Raw genomic sequence first — 19275 nt, forward strand, 5'->3', positions numbered from 1 at the left:
CTAGAAAAGGCTCAGTATTCCGTCCTGTATAGAATAGGCTCAGTATTCAGTCCTGTATAGAACAGGCTCAGTATTCATTCCTGTCTAGAACAGGCTCAGTATTCCGTCCTGTCTAGAAAAGGCTCAGTATTCCGTCCTGTATAGAACAGGCTCCGTATTTAGTCGCTTATAGAACAGGCTCAGTATTCAGTCCTGTATAGGACTGGCTCAGTATTTAGTCCTCTATAGGACAGGCTCAGTATTCAGTCCTGTATATAACAGCCTCAGTATTCAGTCATATATAGAACAGGCTCAGTATTCAGTCACGTATAGGAGAGGCTCAGTATTCAGTCCTGTATAGAACAGGCTCAGTATTCATTCCTGTCTAGAAAAGGCTCAGTATTCAGTCCTGTATAGAACAGGCTCAGTATTCCGTCCTGTATAGAACAGACTCAGTATTCAGTCCTGTATAGAACAGGCTCAGTATTAAGTCCTGTATAGAACAGGCTCAGTATTCATTCCTGTCTAGAAAAGGCTCAGTATTCAGTCCTGTCTAGAAAAGGCTCAGTATTCAGTCCTGTATAGAACAGGCTCAGTATTCAGTCTTGTATAGGACTGGCTCAGTATTCAGTCCTGTATCGAATGGGCTCAGTATTCAGTTCCTTACCAAACAGGCTCCGTATTCAGTCCTGTATAGAACTGGGCAGTGTTCAGTTGCTTATAGAACAGGCTCAGTATTCAGTCCTGTATAGAACAGGCTCAGTTTTCAGTCCCTTATAGAACAGGCTCAGTATTCAGTCCTGTATAGAACAGGCTCAGTATTCAGTCCTGTATAGAACAGGCTCAGTATTCAGTCTTGTTTAGGACAGGCTCAGTATCCAGTCCTGTATAGAACAGGCTCAGTATTCAGTCCTGTATAGAACAGGCTCAGTGTTCAGTCCCTTATAGAACAGTCTCTGTATTCAGTCTTGTATAGGATGGACTCAGTATTCAGTCCTGTATAGAACAGGCTCAGTATTCAGTCCTGTATAGAACAGGCTCAGTGTTCAGTCCCTTATAGAACAGTCTCTGTATTCAGTCTTGTATAGGATGGACTCAGTATTCAGTCTTGTATAGAACAGGCTGACTATTCAGTCCTGTATAGGACAGGCTCAGTATTCAGTCCTGTGTAGGACAGGCTCAGTATTCAGTCTTGTATAGGACGGACTCAGTATTCAGTCTTGTATAGGACAGGCTCAGTATTCAGTCCTGTATAGAACAGGCTCAGTATTCTGTCCTGTATAGTAGAAGCTCAGTATTCAGTCCTGTATGGAACAGGCTCAGTATTCAGTCCTGTATAGGACTGACTCAGTATTCAGTCCTGTATAGAACAGGCTCAGTATTCAGTCCTGTATAGGACAGGCTCAGTAGTCAGTCCTGTATAGAACGGGCTCTGTATTCGGTCCTGTATAGAAGAAGCTCTGTATTCAGTCCTCTATAGAACAGGCCCAGTATTTAGTCCTGTACAGGACGGGCTCAGTATTCTGTCCTGTATAGAACAGTCTCTGTTTTCAGCCCTGTGTAGGACGGGTCAGTATTCAGTCCTATATAGAACAGTGTCAGTATTCAGTCCCTTATAGAACAGGCTGAGTATTCAGTCTTGTATAGGACGGGCTCAGTATTCAGCCCTGTGTAGGACGGGCTCAGTATTCAGCCCTGTATAGGACGGGCTCAGTATTCAGTTCCTTACAAACCAGGCTCCGTATTCAGTCCTGTATAGAGCGGGCTCAGTATTCAGTCCCTTATAGAACAGGCTCTGTATTAAGTCTTGTACAGGACGGACTCAGTATTCTGTCTTGTATAGAACAGGCTCAGTATTCTGGCCTGTATAGGACAGGCTCAGTATTCAGTCCTATATAGAACAGGCTCAGTATTCAGTACCGTATGGAACAGGCTCAGTATTCAGTCCTGTATAGAACAGGCTCAGTATTCAGTCCCTTATAGAACAGGCTCAGTATTCAGTCCTGTGTAGGACAGGCTCAGTATTCAGTCTTGTATAGGACGGACTCAGTATTCAGTCTTGTATAGGACAGGCTCAGTATTCAGTCCTGTATAGAACAGGCTCAGTATTCTGTCCTGTATAGTAGAAGCTCAGTATTCAGTCCTGTATGGAACAGGCTCAGTATTCAGTCCTGTATAGGACTGACTCAGTATTCAGTCCTGTATAGAACAGGCTCAGTATTCAGTCCTGTATAGGACAGGCTCAGTAGTCAGTCCTGTATAGAACGGGCTCTGTATTCGGTCCTGTATAGAAGAAGCTCTGTATTCAGTCCTCTATAGAACAGGCCCAGTATTTAGTCCTGTACAGGACGGGCTCAGTATTCTGTCCTGTATAGAACAGTCTCTGTTTTCAGCCCTGTGTAGGACGGGTCAGTATTCAGTCCTATATAGAACAGTGTCAGTATTCAGTCCCTTATAGAACAGGCTGAGTATTCAGTCTTGTATAGGACGGGCTCAGTATTCAGCCCTGTGTAGGACGGGCTCAGTATTCAGCCCTGTATAGGACGGGCTCAGTATTCAGTTCCTTACAAACCAGGCTCCGTATTCAGTCCTGTATAGAGCGGGCTCAGTATTCAGTCCCTTATAGAACAGGCTCTGTATTAAGTCTTGTACAGGACGGACTCAGTATTCTGTCTTGTATAGAACAGGCTCAGTATTCTGGCCTGTATAGGACAGGCTCAGTATTCAGTCCTATATAGAACAGGCTCAGTATTCAGTACCGTATGGAACAGGCTCAGTATTCAGTCCTGTATAGAACAGGCTCAGTATTCAGTCCCTTATAGAACAGGCTCAGTATTCAGTCCTGTATAGGACAGGCTCAGTATTCAGTCCTGTATAGGACTGGCTCAGTATTCAGTCCTGTATAGAACGGGCTCAGTATTGAGTTCCTTACAAAACAGGCTCCGTATTCAGTCCTGTATAGAACTGGGCTGTATTCAGTCGCTTATAGAACAGGCTCAGTATTCAGTCCTGTATAGGACTGGCTCAGTATTTAGTCCTGTATAGGACAGGCTCAGTATTCAGTCCTGTATAGAAAAGACTCAGTATTCAGTCCTATATAGAACAGGCTCAGTATTCAGTCATGTATAGGAGAGGCTCAGTATTCAGTCCTGTATAGAACTGACTCATTATTCAGTCCTGTCTAGAAAAGGCTCAGTATTCTGTCCTGTATAGAATAGGCTCAGTATTCAGTCCTGTATAGAATAGGCTCAGTATTCATTCCTGTCTAGAAAAGGCTCAGTATTCAGTCCTGTATAGAACAGGCTCAGTATTCCGTCCTGTCTAGAAAAGGCTCAGTATTCCGTCCTGTATAGAACAGGCTCCGTATTTAGTCGCTTATAGAACAGGCTCAGTATTCAGTCCTGTATAGGACTGGCTCAGTATTTAGTCCTCTATAGGACAGGCTCAGTATTCAGTCCTGTATATAACAGCCTCAGTATTCAGTCATATATAGAACAGGCTCAGTATTCAGTCACGTATAGGAGAGGCTCAGTATTCAGTCCTGTATAGAACAGGCTCAGTATTCATTCCTGTCTAGAAAAGGCTCAGTATTCAGTCCTGTATAGAACAGGCTCAGTATTCCGTCCTGTATAGAACAGACTCAGTGTTCAGTCCTGTATAGAACAGGCTCAGTATTAAGTCCTGTATAGAACAGGCTCAGTATTCATTCCTGTCTAGAAAAGGCTCAGTATTCAGTCCTGTCTAGAAAAGGCTCAGTATTCAGTCCTGTATAGAACAGGCTCAGTATTCAGTCTTGTATAGGACTGGCTCAGTATTCAGCCCTGTATCGAATGGGCTCAGTATTCAGTTCCTTACCAAACAGGCTCCGTATTCAGTCCTGTATAGAACTGGGCAGTGTTCAGTTGCTTATAGAACAGGCTCAGTATTCAGTCCTGTATAGAACAGGCTCAGTTTTCAGTCCCTTATAGAACAGGCTCAGTATTCAGTCCTGTATAGAACAGGCTCAGTATTCAGTCCTGTATAGAACAGGCTCAGTATTCAGTCTTGTTTAGGACAGGCTCAGTATCCAGTCCTGTATAGAACAGGCTCAGTATTCAGTCCTGTATAGAACAGGCTCAGTGTTCAGTCCCTTATAGAACAGTCTCTGTATTCAGTCTTGTATAGGATGGACTCAGTATTCAGTCCTGTATAGAACAGGCTCAGTTTTCAGTCCCTTATAGAACAGGCTCAGTATTCAGTCCTGTATAGAACAGGCTCAGTATTCAGTCCTGTATAGAATAGGCTGAGTATTCAGTCTTGTATAGGACGGGCTCAGTATTCTGCCCTGTGTAGGACGGGCTCAGTATTCAGTCCTGTATAGAACAGGCTCAGTATTCAGTCCTGTATAGAACAGGCTGAGTATTCAGTCTTGTATAGGACGGGCTCAGTATTCTGCCCTGTGTAGGACGGGCTCAGTATTCTGTCCTGTATAGAACAGGCTCAGTGTTCAGTCCCTTATAGAACAGTCTCTGTATTCAGTCTTGTATAGGACGGACTCAGTATTCAGTCCTGTATAGAACAGGCTCAGTATTTAGTCCTGTATAGAAGAAGCTCAGTATTCAGTCCTGTATGGAACAGGCTCAGTATTCAGTCCTATATAGGACTGACTCAGTATTCAGTCCTGTATAGAACAGGCTCAGTATTCAGTCCTGTATAGAACAGGCTCAGTATTCAGTCCTGTATAGAACAGGCTCAGTATTCAGTCCTGTATAGAACAGGCTCAGTATTCAGTCTTGTTTAGGACAGGCTCAGTATCCAGTCATGTATAGAACAGGCTCAGTATTCAGTCCTGTATAGAACAGGCTCAGTGTTCAGTCCCTTATAGTAGAAGCTCAGTATTCAGTCCTGTATCGAACAGGCTCAGTATTCAGTCCTGTATCGGACTGACTCAGTATTCAGTCCTGTATAGTACGGGCTCATTATTCAGTCCTGTATAGGACAGGCTCAGTATTCAGTCCTGTGTAGGACTGACTCAGTATTCAGTCCAGGATAGAACCGGCTCAGTATTCAGTCCCTTATGGAACAGGCTCTGTATTCGGTCCGGTATAGAACAGGCTCAGTATTCAGTCGTGTATAGGACTGACTCAGTATTTAGTCCTGTATAGAACAGGCTCAGTTTTCAGTCCCTTATAGAACAGGCTCAGTATTCAGTCCTGTATAGAACAGGCTCAGTATTCAGTCCTGTATAGAACAGGCTCAGTATTCAGTCTTGTTTAGGACAGGCTCAGTATCCAGTCCTGTATAGAACAGGCTCAGTATTCAGTCCTGTATAGAACAGGCTCAGTGTTCAGTCCCTTATAGAACAGTCTCTGTATTCAGTCTTGTATAGGATGGACTCAGTATTCAGTCCTGTATAGAACAGGCTCAGTTTTCAGTCCCTTATAGAACAGGCTCAGTATTCAGTCCTGTATAGAACAGGCTCAGTATTCAGTCCTGTATAGAATAGGCTGAGTATTCAGTCTTGTATAGGACGGGCTCAGTATTCTGCCCTGTGTAGGACGGGCTCAGTATTCAGTCCTGTATAGAACAGGCTCAGTATTCAGTCCTGTATAGAACAGGCTGAGTATTCAGTCTTGTATAGGACGGGCTCAGTATTCTGCCCTGTGTAGGACGGGCTCAGTATTCAGTCCTGTATAGAACAGGCTCAGTGTTCAGTCCCTTATAGAACAGTCTCTGTATTCAGTCTTGTATAGGACGGACTCAGTATTCAGTCCTGTATAGAACAGGCTCAGTATTTAGTCCTGTATAGAAGAAGCTCAGTATTCAGTCCTGTATGGAACAGGCTCAGTATTCAGTCCTATATAGGACTGACTCAGTATTCAGTCCTGTATAGAACAGGCTCAGTATTCAGTCCTGTATAGAACAGGCTCAGTATTCAGTCCTGTATAGAACAGGCTCAGTATTCAGTCTTGTTTAGGACAGGCTCAGTATCCAGTCATGTATAGAACAGGCTCAGTATTCAGTCCTGTATAGAACAGGCTCAGTGTTCAGTCCCTTATAGTAGAAGCTCAGTATTCAGTCCTGTATGGAACAGGCTCAGTATTCAGTCCTGTATAGGACTGACTCAGTATTCAGTCCTCTATAGAACAGGCTCAGTATTCAGTCCTGTATAGAACAGGCTCAGTATTCAGTCTTGTATATGACAGGCTCAGTATTCAGTCCTGTATAGGACGGCCTCAGTATTCAGTCTTGTATAGGACAGGCTCAGTATTCAGTCTTGTATAGGACAGGCTCAGTATTCAGTCCTATATAGAACAGGCTCAGTATTCAGTCCTGTATAGGACTGACTCAGTATTCAGTCCTGTATAGAACAGTCTCAGTATTCAGTCCTGTATAGAACATGCTCAGTATTCAGTCCTGTATAGGACAGGCTCAGTATTCAGTCCTGTATAGGACTGACTCAGTATTCAGTCCTGTATAGAACAGTCTCAGTATTCAGTCCTGTATAGAACAGGCTCAGTATTCAGTCCTGTATAGGATAGGCTCAGTATTCAGTCCCTTATGGAACAGGCTCAGTATTCAGTCCTGTATCGAACAGGCTCAGTATTCAGTCCTGTATCGGACTGACTCAGTATTCAGTCCTGTATAGTACGGGCTCATTATTCAGTCCTGTATAGGACAGGCTCAGTATTCAGTCCTGTGTAGGACTGACTCAGTATTCAGTCCAGGATAGAACCGGCTCAGTATTCAGTCCCTTATGGAACAGGCTCTGTATTCGGTCCGGTATAGAACAGGCTCAGTATTCAGTCGTGTATAGGACTGACTCAGTATTCAGTCCTGTATAGAACATGCTCAGTATTCAGTCCCTTATTGAACAGGCTCAGTATTCAGTCCGGTATAGAACAGGCTCAGTATTCAGTCCTGTATAGGACTGACTCAGTATTCAGACTTGTTTATGATGACAGTCTGATAAAACAGGCTTATTGGTCAGTTCTGTATAGGGTTGGCTCAGCGTTCCATTGTGCATTGGACAGGCTCAGAATGATGTTACTACAACCGTAGCTATTCTTTAGCTATCCTCTGCAATCTGAATATCTTCTTGTCTGGAGCTTGATTACAGTAAAAATGACATGCTGAGTAAAGTTCTTCTTCATCTTTCAAAGGTTTGCATCTTTTTCGGTGAGCTTTTCATCGGCCTGACTTGGATTATAGTTTCAGATATTCTGTTGGTAAGTAGCAAGTAAAAAGCCACAACTCTCAACTAATGATATTTTAGTTCTGTGAAGATGTGTGTTCAAATGTAGTAGTGTGGGAGGGAATTCTAAATCTGCATTATCCACTCATAAACTGAGATCATGAAGCCAATGATTTTTTGTTTAGAATCTCACCATAAGATTAAGAGTTTTTGCAGCAGGTGTGGTCATCCAATCCTCTGAGCCTGTTCTGCCACTCAATAAGACCCTGCTACTCTCCCATCTTGGTTCTATTTTCAGCAATATCTTCACATCTCTAGGTGGCCCCAATATCCAAAGGTCTATCCATCTCTGAACAAACAAGACTGGGCTTCCACCTTTTGTTTGTTCATTTTGTGCCGTGTCGTATGACATGGACAATCATGGTCTTTCCATGTCCATGATTGTTCTTGCAAATTTTTCTAGAGAACCGGTTTGCCATTGCCTTCTTCTGGGCAGTGTCTTTGCAAGACTGGTAACCCCACCATTATCAATACTCTCCAGAGATTGTCTGCCTGAGGTCAGTGGTGGCACAACCAGGACTTGTGATCTGCACCAACTGCTCATACGACCATCCACCATCTGCTCCTGTGGCTTCTCGTGACCCTGATCAGGTGCTACACCTTGCCCAAGGGTGACCTGCAGGCTAACAGAGAGCAGGAGCACCTTACACCTCCTTTGGTAGAGTTGAATCTCCACCCTGCAACCCAATTTTCCCACCTTTGGGTGTAAAATATCAGGGTTTCACATCTCTTTGTGGTGAAATTTCTCCTTGTTTCAACTTGCTGCTAATCTTCACTACTAACTCAATGTTTCTCCCTCTCTAGTTTTGTCAGGCATTTCCAGCATTCTCCTCTTGGTTTTAGCAACAGCTTTGATGTGCAGCCTACAGATCTTACATGGCCCTTTGCTTCCTATCACCTCCTTCCTCCATAATTTTCTTTTCTCATGTATTAAAGTAGGACCATCTGGGCATGCCTGGCCTCACCCTATTCAATTCAAGTTTAATTGTCATTCAACCGTACATGAATACTCATGAATATAGCTAAACAGGACAGTGTAACACCAAAGACAAGGTGCAAAACGCAGTACTAACAGTCATACACAACACAGCGCGTACAAGATAGCAAGCACAAATGGTATCACAATCACGCACTGAAAGAGTCCCAGAACTCACACTATCGATCCATAGTTGGCCACAACAGAGCCCGATTCCAGCCGAGTGAACACCAGTGGGCAGCAGAGACTCCAGCTTAGACGCCGTGCCACACTGCCTGTGGTGGATCGCATTGACCTGTGAACAGGCGACACCATGGCCTGAGATCTCGTCCACTGACTGAGGCCAGGCAGCTCCCCTGCCCTCATCCAATCAATCAGTGAATCGAACTTGTAATATGTGAAAAAGGAATATTCAGATACTCCCTTTGTTTTATTCATCTCCCCTCCACCCTCTCTACAAACAATTTGTCTTCTCACTTACCCTTTTCCATGAACTATTAGCTATTTCTTTTCCCAGAGCTACTCTCTGATCAGCTAAGTGCTTCCTAAGTGCATTTCATGTTCTTAATTCTGTCTAACTAATCTGGAAGCTCAATTTCTGAACAGCCACCATTTCCTTATATTCACTCACCCAATAATAAAGTTAGTTTCACTCCATTCTCCCACTTAAGACTATAAGACCATAAGACGCTGGAGCAAAATTAGGCCATTCTGACCACCGAGACTGCTCTGCCCTTTCATCATGGCTGATTTATTATCCCTCTTGACTCCATTCTCCTGACTTCTCCCTGAAACATTTGATGTCCTTAAACAAGAAACTATTAACCTCTGCATTAAATATACCCAATGACTTGGCCTACACAGGCAATGAATCTATGGCAATGAATTCCACTGTTTCACCAACCTCTGACTAAAGAAAATTTTCATCATCTCGTTTCTAAATGGACATCCCTCTGGTCCAAGACTTTCTCACTGTAGGAAACAACTTCTCCACATCCACTCTATCTAGGCCTCTCAATATTCGATAGGTTTCAATGAATTCCCTCTATTCTTCTAATCTCCAGCAAGTACAGGCTCAAAGCCATCAAAAGCTCTTCATTCTTGGGATCATCCTCATGAACCTCCTAATGACCCCCTTTGACGCCAGCACATCTTTTCTTAGATAAAGGCCCAAAACTGCTCACAGTACTCCAGGTGAAGAATGATCAATGCCTTATAAAGCTTCAGCATTGCATCTTTGCTTTTATGTTCTAGTCCTTTCTAAATGAATGCTGACTCAACCTGCAAATGAACCTTTCAGGAATCCTGCATGACGGCTCCCTAATCCTTTTGCATATCTGATTTTAAAATTTTCTGCCCATTTAGAAAATAGACCACGCCTTTAATCATTCTACCAAAGTGCATAAGAATGCACTTCCCTACACTATATTTTATCTGCCACTTCTTTGCGCGTTCTCCTAATCAATCTGTGTCTTCTCCGGACACCCTGGTTCCTCCACCTATCTTTGTATCATCTGCAAACTTGGCCACAAAGCCATCAATCCAAATCATTAAAATGTAATGTGAAAAGAAACAGTCCCAACACTGACACTTAAAGCACATCAATAGTCACCCTCAGTCAACCAGAAAAGACCCCCCCCCCCCCATTTTCATTCTTTCTCTCCTGCCAGTCAGCCAATCTTCTATCCATGCTAGTATCTTTTCTGGAATACCATATGCTCATAGGTTGTCAAGCAGCCTCATGTGTGGAACTTGTTAAAGGCCTTGTGAAAATCCAAGTATATGTTACCCACTGGCTCTCCTTTGTCTATCCTGCCTATTATTTCCTCAAAGTATTCCAACAGATTTGTCAGGCAATATTTCTCTTTCAAGGAAACTATGCTGACTTCGGCCTATTTTGTCATGTGTATCCAAGTACCTTGAAACCTCATCCGTAATAATAGACTCCAATATCTTTCCAACCACCAAAGTCAGGCTAACAGGCCTATAATATCCCTCCTTCTGTCTCCCTCCCTTAATAACTGGAGTGACATCTGCAGTTTTCTATTCATCCAGAACCATTCCAGAATGTAGTGCTTCCTGGAAGTTCATTACTAATGCCTCCACAATCTCTTCAGCCTCCTCTTTCAGACCCTGAGGTGTACACCATCTGATCCAGGTGATTGATCTACCTGCAGACTTTTCAGCTTCCCAGGCACTTCCCTTAGTAATAGCAACAACAGTCACCTCTGCCCTCTGACACTCTCACATTTTGGTGTTCTATAATATCTTCTACAGTGAAGACTGATGCAATATACTTATTAAGTTTGTCTGCCATTTCTTTGCTCCCCCATCACTACCATTGTCATTTTCCAGCAGTCTGATAGCTACTGCCACCTCCCTTTATATATTTAAAAAAGCTTTTCATATCCTCTTTTATATTATTGGCTAGCTTACTTTCATAGTGCATCTTTTCTCTCTTTACAGCTTTTTTAGCTGCCCTCAGTTTGTTTTTAATAAGCTTTCCAATCCTCTATTGTTCCACTAATTTTTGCCCATTCTTTTACTTTTAAGCTGTCTTTGACTTCACTTGTCAGCAGCATTTACCTCATCCTTCCTTTAGAATACTTCTTCATCTTTGGGATGTATCAATCCCGTGCCTTCTGAAATGCTCCCAGAAACTCCAGCCATTGCTGTTCTGCCATCATCCCTGTTAGTGTCCAATTCCAATCAACTTTGGCCATCTCCTCTTTTGTGCCTCTGCGATTCCCTTTATTCCACTATAATACTGATACATCCAATTTTAGCTTCTCCTTCTCAAAACAAAGGGTGAACTCTATCATATTATGATCACTTTCTCCTTTACCTTAAGTACCCTAATCAAATCTGGGTCTGTCCATACACCCAATCTACAATTTCCATTCCCATATTTGGCTGAATCAAAAGCTGCTCTAGAAAGCCATTTCATAGGCATTTTACAAATCCCCTCTCTTGGGATCCAGCATCGACCTGAGTTCCCAATCTATAGTACATGCATGTTGAAATCCCCCATGAGTATTGCAACATAGCTTTTTTTTTGTATGCCTTTTTTATCTTCCATTATTAATTAGTGCCCACATCCTGGCTACTGTTCAATAATCTATATATAACTCCCGTCAGAGTAGTTTCTTAACTCTGCGCACAAAGATTCTACATCTTCTGATCCTATGTCACCCTTTCTAAGGATTTGATTTCATTTTTTACCAATAGAGGCGCCCACCCCTCCTCTGCCTACCTGCCTATCCTGTTGATGCAGTTTATATCCCTGGACATTAAGCTCCCAGCTATGACCTTCTTGCAGCCACAATGCAGTGATGCTCACAACATCAGTTATACATATATGTAGTATATAACTTGTTTGTGTGACTGTATTTTATTAATTTCATATATGTGCCATATGGGCCTTGTGGGTATGTATGACTGTTGGCACTGTGTTTTGCACCTTAGCCCCAGATTAATACTGTTTTATTTGGCTGGATTCATATGAATGATGATGAAACTTGAACCAACTGCTGTACAAGATCATCTACCTTATTCCATATATTGCAAATATAACACCTTCAGTTGTGTATTCATTTTGATTTTGATTTTGTCCCCTATTAACTCATCCCACTGACTGCAATTTTGCCCTATCATCTGCCTGGTCTCACTACACAGTTTATACTAACTGCCCCATCCTCAGCACTATCACTCTGGTTCTCATCCCCCTGCCAAATTAGTTCAAACCCTCCCCAACAGCTCTAGCAAACCAGTCCACAAGAATATTAGTCCCCCTCGGGTACAGATGTAACCTGCTCTTTTTGTACAGGTCATAACTGTACCTTCCCCAGAAGAGATCCTCCCCCACCCACTCCAATTCTTCAGCCACACATTCATCTGCCTATTCATCCTATTCTTACCCTCATTGGTGGATAGTACAGGCAGCAGTCCTGATATTAATATCCTGAAGGTCTGGTTTTCAGATTTGTACCTAACTCCCTATATTTTCTCTTCAGGATTTCCTCCCTTTTCCTACCTATGTCATTGGTACCAATATGTATCACAACTTCCAGCTGTTCACCCTTCCCCTCGGGAATGCTTAGACCCAAGACGAGACATCCCTGACCCTGGCTCCTGGGAGACAACATATCATCCGGGAGACTCTTTTGTGGCCACAAAATCCACTTCTGCTCCCCTAATTATAAAATCCATTATCACTACAGCACTTGCCTTCTCCCCCCTGCCCCACCCCTCTTCCCCTTTGAGCCACTCAGTATCAGAGATCAGTCACTGTGGCTTCCCCCGGTCAGTTGTCCCACCAAGCAGTATACAGTCGGCCCTCCTTATCCACGGGGGATTGGTTCCAGGACTGCCCACCCCCCACGGGTACCAAAAAACGTGGATGCTCAAGTCAGTGGACTTTAGGACCCAGCGGAGCTTGGGACCTGCCACCCGCAGTGTTTCTGTTCCAGAAAATGATCACAATTGAAAATAAAGTGGAAATAACAAAGCGATCAGAAAGAGGTGAAAAGCGTTAGGCTACATTTGGAACAATTTTAAAGGATAAAGTGAGAATAATAGAGCATGTGAAGGCTCTGCCCTGATGAAAGTTACAATTATTACTAAGCAACACATTATTGAAATACATACTTTTCTTAAGTGTTTTATACGCATAGAAAGGTAAAATATATACTATTTACTAAGACAAATGTTTGACTAACTGACGCTAAATAATACTGGATGTACCTGTTCCGACTTACAGAACTTAAGTTTTTTTTTTATTCCTGATCTGCGGTAACCTATGCACATCCTCCTGTATACATTAAGTCATCTCTAGATTACCTATAATACCTAATACAATGTAACTGCTATGTAAATAGTTATTATACTGTATTGTTTAGGGAATAATGATGAAAAAAAGTCTGTACATGCTCAAACAACAAGTACTGGAGGGAGAACTTCTGGGTTTTCCTGATCCATAGTTGGTTGAATCCGCACATGTGGAACCCGCGGATAACAAGGGCCAACTGTAATTATTATTGTAGGTAACAGCAATAGGGGAGCTCTGCACTGGCTGCCTATTCCCTTTCCCTCTCCTGACTGTTACCCATGTATCTGCCTCCTGTTGACTACTTCCCTGTATCTATCTCCTCCTTATTTTCCTGTATGAGACAGACACCCAGCTGCAGCTCCAATTCCTTAACACAGCCTCTAAGGAGCTGAAGCTTGTTGTACCACATGCAGATGTAGTTATCAGGGAGAATGGAGGTCTCCCAAAGTTCCCACATCACACAGAAGGAACTCCACTAACTCTGGACCCATTCTCAGTGTACTAGCTATAAACTAACAGAAAATAAAACTTGCTAGAAACTGACTTAGAACCTCTGCCTGTGCTTGCCCCAGCCTGTTGAGTCAAAGCCTGACCTCTCTAAAACTGCCCACTCACACAATGGCCACTCTGCTTACACCTCACTTCTTTTTTATCCCTCTGAGTGCTTAATAGATCTTTATGATTGCAGCCCACCAAAAAGTCCTGAAAGCACCCGAGCTCTTTAAATGCCTGCAAGAAAACGAATCTCAAGATAGTATAAGGTGACATGTAAGTACTTTGATAATAAATGTAGGTCAAATATGATGGCAGAGTAGGTCAAATATGATGGCAGAATATAGTATTAATGTTAAGACTCTTGGCAGTGTGGAGGATCAGAGGGATCTTGTGGTCCGAGTCTATAGGACGCTCAAACCAACTGCGCAGGTTGACTCTGTGGTTAAGAAGGCATACGGTGTATTGGCCTTCATCAATCGTGGAATTGAATTTAGAAGTCGAAGGGTAATGTTGCAGCTATATAGGACCCTAGTCAGACCCCACTTGGAGTACTGTCCTCAATTCTGGTCACCTCTCTACAGGAAGGATGTGGAAAGCATAGAAAGGGTGCAGAGGAGATTTACAAGGATGTTGCCTGTATTGGGGAGCATGCCTTATGAAAACAGGTTGAGTGAACTTGGCTTTTTCTCCTTGGAGTGACAGAGGATGAGAGGTGACCTGTTAAGAGGTGTATAAGATGATGAGAGGCATTGATCATGTGGATAGTCAAAGGCTTTTTCCCAGGGCTGAAATGGCTGCCACAAGAGGACACAGGTTTAAGATGCTGGGGATTAGGTTCAGAGGAGATGTCGGGGGTATGTCTTTTACGTAGAGAGTGGTGAGTGCGTGGAATGGGCACGGTGTGCTGGCAACGGCGGTGGAGACAAATACAATAGGGTCTTTTAAGAGACTTTTGGATAGGTACATAGAGCTTAGAAAAGTATAGGGCTATGGGTAAGCCTAGTAATTTCTAAGGTAAGGACATGTTTGGCACAACTTTGTGGGCTGAAGGGCCTGTATTGTGCTGTAGGTTTTCTATGTTTTTTTAAATATTTATTTTGATTTTGACTATTCGAAAAGACAGATGTTAGACACCTATTTGTGAATGCTCCACTTGATCCAAATAGATTTTATGAATCAAAATAAGGTTTCTAATTGGGGAAGACTTTGAATGATTTTGTGAAGACACACTCGTCCACAAGTGCCTTTATCAATTCCATGAGAACTGTAGTGTATTCATTCAGGTCCTCTGATGAGTCCTTGAACAGGGTGCAGTCCACTGAATTGAAGCAATCTTGTAGCTACTCTTCTGCCTCCTGTGACCACCTCTTAGTTGCCCTTATCTCCAGTGCCTTTTTCTTTAGTCTCTGCCTATATGCATGTAGGAGGAGGACAGATAGATGGTTAGCTTTCCCGAAATGCAGTTGAGGGACAGAATGGCAGGCAGTCTTGATGGTAGTGTAGCAGTGGTTGGATCCTCTGGTGCTGCAGGTGATGTGCTGATGGTAGTTAGGCAGAGGTTTCTTCAAGTTAGCCTTATTAAAACCCTGGCAAGGATTTGAAAGGCATCAGAATAGGCTATTTCTTGTTTGTCAATCATGGCATCAAAGAACAGAATACTTGTTTCCCTCTACTAGGCCTATAATGACTTTCCATACTTCATTTCCAAATCTAAGCTAACGCTATCTTTGGTTTCGGATTATTTGATGAGCAGTTTCTCCTGCTCCCTCTTCCTCTAAAGTGTTGGGATTCATTTGTTAATGCTAATTTCACATTTCCATTTGCTTCATCTGTTCAAAGTAACCTGACAGATGATCATTGGTATAATTTGTCAACAACTCATTGCAACATTGTTGCAATAGTTACTCACGTTTATATGAAGACCTTAATGCAGTATGATGTCCCAAAAGCAATTCACAGGAGATTAGTCAACTAAAAACTTGACCTCATGGTGCTCCAAGGTACAGTAGATCCTTTAAAGCTTAGAGTATTTTATGGAGGGTAGTGAAATGGAAAGGGTTATGGATGAAATGCCAGAACAGGGCCTTGGAAGATGAAGGTAACATTGCCATTAATGATCAATATTAGGATTATTTATAGAGCCACAGAGCATGGACACAAACCATAATCCCTGCTCAATGCCAACCAAGATGCCTGCCTAAGCAAGACCCATTTTCTCATGTTGACTCATTCCTCCAAACCTTTCTCATCCATCTTCCTGTCCTAATATCTTTTGGAGGTCAAAAAGGTCACTTAACAAACCAAAATTGAGGAGTGCAAGTATCTCAGGCTGAAGATCATTTTTCTGATATGCCCTGATGGAGCCTTATCCTTTACAGACAGTAATCTCCACTGATCGATGGATAAATGACCACTTTCGGTACTGTGCATCTGTGACTTACTGGAGCCTTGAATGTTCACATGGATTCCCATGCTTGGACAGAGAACTCGGGACTTCCCACTTCCAGTTTAGGTGATTAGATAAGCCTGCTTCAGACAGGGCAAGCTAGAAGAGTTTGGATCTTGGTGCCAGAAGAAAGCATGCTGGAAAGAGTTAGTGCTTGGGTTAGCATGTATTCAGTTTGGGGTGAAGGGTTAACTACAATGTCTGTTTTCATTTTTCTTCAGTATGTCGTTATTCCATCCCGTCGCTCATTGGCTGAAGCAGTCCAGATTACCATCTCCCGTGTTCTCGGCGATGCCTTCAGTTCATACATTGTTGGTGAAGTAAGTAGCACCTATTCTTATGCTTCATTTTCCCCAAGGTCTCTGTTCTAATGAACACAAGGTTTAACTCAGCAGTGTAACCATCTTCTGTGGTTATCCCTCTGCGTCTGAAGAAGGAATGTACCTAACTTGGAACAGTGAAATGCTGATTCACAAGTATCATCCCAGTCCAGACAGAAAGGGGACTGTCTTTTCAAGTAAAATTGAGTTGGAAGGGACGACTATTGTTACTGGAGCTTAGAAGAATTTATCTCACTGAAACATACAAAATGGAAATGGTGTTTAAACTATTTAATTTTCTTATTTGCATGTAGATCTCCAATGCTCTTCAGGAGGGACGACAACTTTCTACATATAGAATGTTTGTGAGTCTGCAGTACGCACTCTTAATCTGCCCTTTCATGGTTGTTATCGGGGCAGCCTTATTCTTTTGCACTGCTCGCCATTTAAAGGAAGACCAAACTAATACAGTGATGTACATTCAAGGTAAAGCTCTGCTGTGCTAAAAGTGTTAAATTGTGGACACCCACTGTATAGACTTGATATCTATTGCTTTAAGTGTGCGTGAACTAACTGAGGTGTTTTGGACAAAGGTGGAGCTAGGACAAGAAGCAATCCTAAACTTACAGCAATAACACTCAGGTGAAATCCATAAACTGAACTCACATATAAAGATTGGTGAAAATTGAAAAATTCCCTCAAAAAGCAGCTCTACCAGGAGTCAAACAAAAATTTTAAAAATGAGATTGATAGATTTTTGCTTGAAGAAGACATTAAAAATGATGCTTGGTGGATGAGATTATGACATGGGTTAGGCATAATTTCTCCTGGTTAAGTAATGTCAGGTTTATTGTTATATGCATGTATTGTACATTAATGCACAAGTGCAATGAAAAACTTACTTGCAGAAGCATTGCAGGCTCATAGCATCAGAAAAACAGCCCCAAATAATCAGAAATTATACAAGAAAGAACACAAGTCCAAAGTGCTCCTAGTGTTACTCTCCTGAGGTATTGATTTGGCTTGTGCCAGTAGGTTCAAGAACTGAATGGTTGAAGGAAAGTATCTACTTTTGAACCTGGTGCTGCAGTACTTAGGGTTTCTAAACCTCCTGTTTGATGGTAGCTGTGAGAAGATGACATGCCCAGATGGTAAGGGTCTTTGATGATAGGTGTTGCCTTGTTGAGATAGTGCCTCTGTTTTTCCAATTGCTTCATGAAACTAATAATCTTCAACGTTGCCATCATTTTCTACATTGTATGCCCTTGTACTCTCTGTTGGGGAAGCACTGATTAAATGCAGTATGTTCTAGAGCAATAGGTGTCTTTATGGCTTTCAGAACACTGGTTTATTTCTGCTGCTTTTGCTTTGTCTGTTCCAGACAACGCAACAGAGAATCCTTACTATAAATTATCAACAGCTTCACCATTGCTGCATTATGTCATTCCTTGCAGGGTAGAAGGTGAAACTAAATGGAGCCTTGTGAATGCACTTCCAAAGAAAGGTCGCTAAGTAAGAGTGGAGGCTGTGGATTATGGAAAGGAGGGTGGAGCATGGAATCGAGAAGGAGGTGGAGAGGGCAGATGGGAGCAGAGAGGAGGGTTTAATGTTCCCTCTAATTTGTAATGATCAATGTGTGCAAAAATCTTGTGCTGTGCAATTTTTTGCCCAGTGACAACAAAATGTGAGCACTGAATTTTTAAGTGGAAGCTATTCTAAGGATAATAAACTACCAAATCCAGTTTGTTGATCATTGTTTACAAGAAATAAGATAATGTACATCACTGAGTTTGAATGTTTTTGCTCTCGTTCATCTGCACCCCTACAAAAGATATGGAGCAGGCCTATTGTGGGTGTATCCCTCAGGTTGGGCCAGCATGCATTTAGCTAGGGGAAAGGAGCCTCTGGCCCAGACAAACTGAGAAATCTCGTTAGTGTGCATGCTGCATGGTGTTGCCTACTTACAAAAGTATCAGACAGTACACCATGTGCAATTAAATGATTGAGCTTTATGATTCTTATTCTGACTATAGGGTTAGTAAAGAAAATAAAAGGAAAAAGGGCCCATTTTAATGAAACAGCCTAACGTGTACGTTGGAGCTCACGCTTCTGACCATTCATTCCCCATCGACCTCCTCCAAAGTGTTGCCAACTCCTGGACCCTCGCTCCAAGTCCACTCTGTCCTGCAGTCTACCAACTCTTTCCATTCATGTCTCCTCTCTTCATCTCTCACCGACGAAAGACCACAAATCCCTTCTCCCTGAGAATGGACTGCAAGAAGAAACAACACGCCTCTCATTGGATGGTGCACATTCCAAAGCCCTTGTTACCTCTAGTCATAACCCAAACACTGCTGCTACAGAGAAACCATTACATTAGCAGTGAAACATTACAGAGAGACTATTACAGTAACAGTGAAACCTTACAGAGTGTTACACAGGTAATGAAGGATTTTCCCTCTGGAGTTTTAGCACACTGTCCATATGTGATTTGCTTGTTAAGTGACACTTCCAAAAGTCATTTCTAAATATCACTCCACTTCTTCCCATGTACAAATTCTCCAGCAACTTTTGCATTGCAACAATACACGCAGTTAACACCAGTTTCTGTTCTGTACATAAATATTTCTTATACTGCAGGTTCCTGACCTCATGAGCTTTCGGTGAAGCAGTTTCTACCGTTTCACTAAGCCATTCCACTTTAAATGAACTAGCAATTCTTCCATGCTTTACACCTTTTGCTTCTTTGGTATTCGACATAGTGAATCAAAAATTCCTTCAATAAAAAAAGTATAAATAAGCCAGTTCTAAAATCTGAAGACAAATCATTGCAAACTCCACATTGTCAACACCGTCTGCATCAGAAACTGAAAAAGGAAATGTGATTGTGTGCATTCATGAAATATACTTAACATGCCAACGGGGTAGTGGGTGACAACCTTTTAAATTCCTTTATGCACCAGTAGCAAAAGATGTGTGTGTGCGCACACCTTAGAG

At 42.4% G+C, this 19275-nt stretch overlaps 1 protein-coding gene across 5 annotated transcripts in view; it reads left to right on the forward strand.

Moving 5' to 3' along the window:
• LOC132395842 (protein spinster homolog 1-like) overlaps positions 1 to 19275 on the forward strand; it is a 209040-nt gene that overhangs the window by 151891 nt on the left and 37874 nt on the right. For all 5 annotated transcript variants that reach the window (XM_059972954.1, XM_059972950.1, XM_059972952.1 and 2 more), the window contains 3 exons: positions 7122 to 7187; positions 16180 to 16278; positions 16593 to 16764. In XM_059972954.1, the coding sequence (XP_059828937.1) occupies positions 7122 to 7187; positions 16180 to 16278; positions 16593 to 16764 (337 nt within the window). The remainder of the gene's footprint in view (positions 1 to 7121; positions 7188 to 16179; positions 16279 to 16592; positions 16765 to 19275) is intronic.

The sequence above is a fragment of the Hypanus sabinus genome, chromosome 6, assembly GCF_030144855.1.
Source record: "Hypanus sabinus isolate sHypSab1 chromosome 6, sHypSab1.hap1, whole genome shotgun sequence".
NCBI lineage: Eukaryota > Metazoa > Chordata > Chondrichthyes > Myliobatiformes > Dasyatidae > Hypanus > Hypanus sabinus.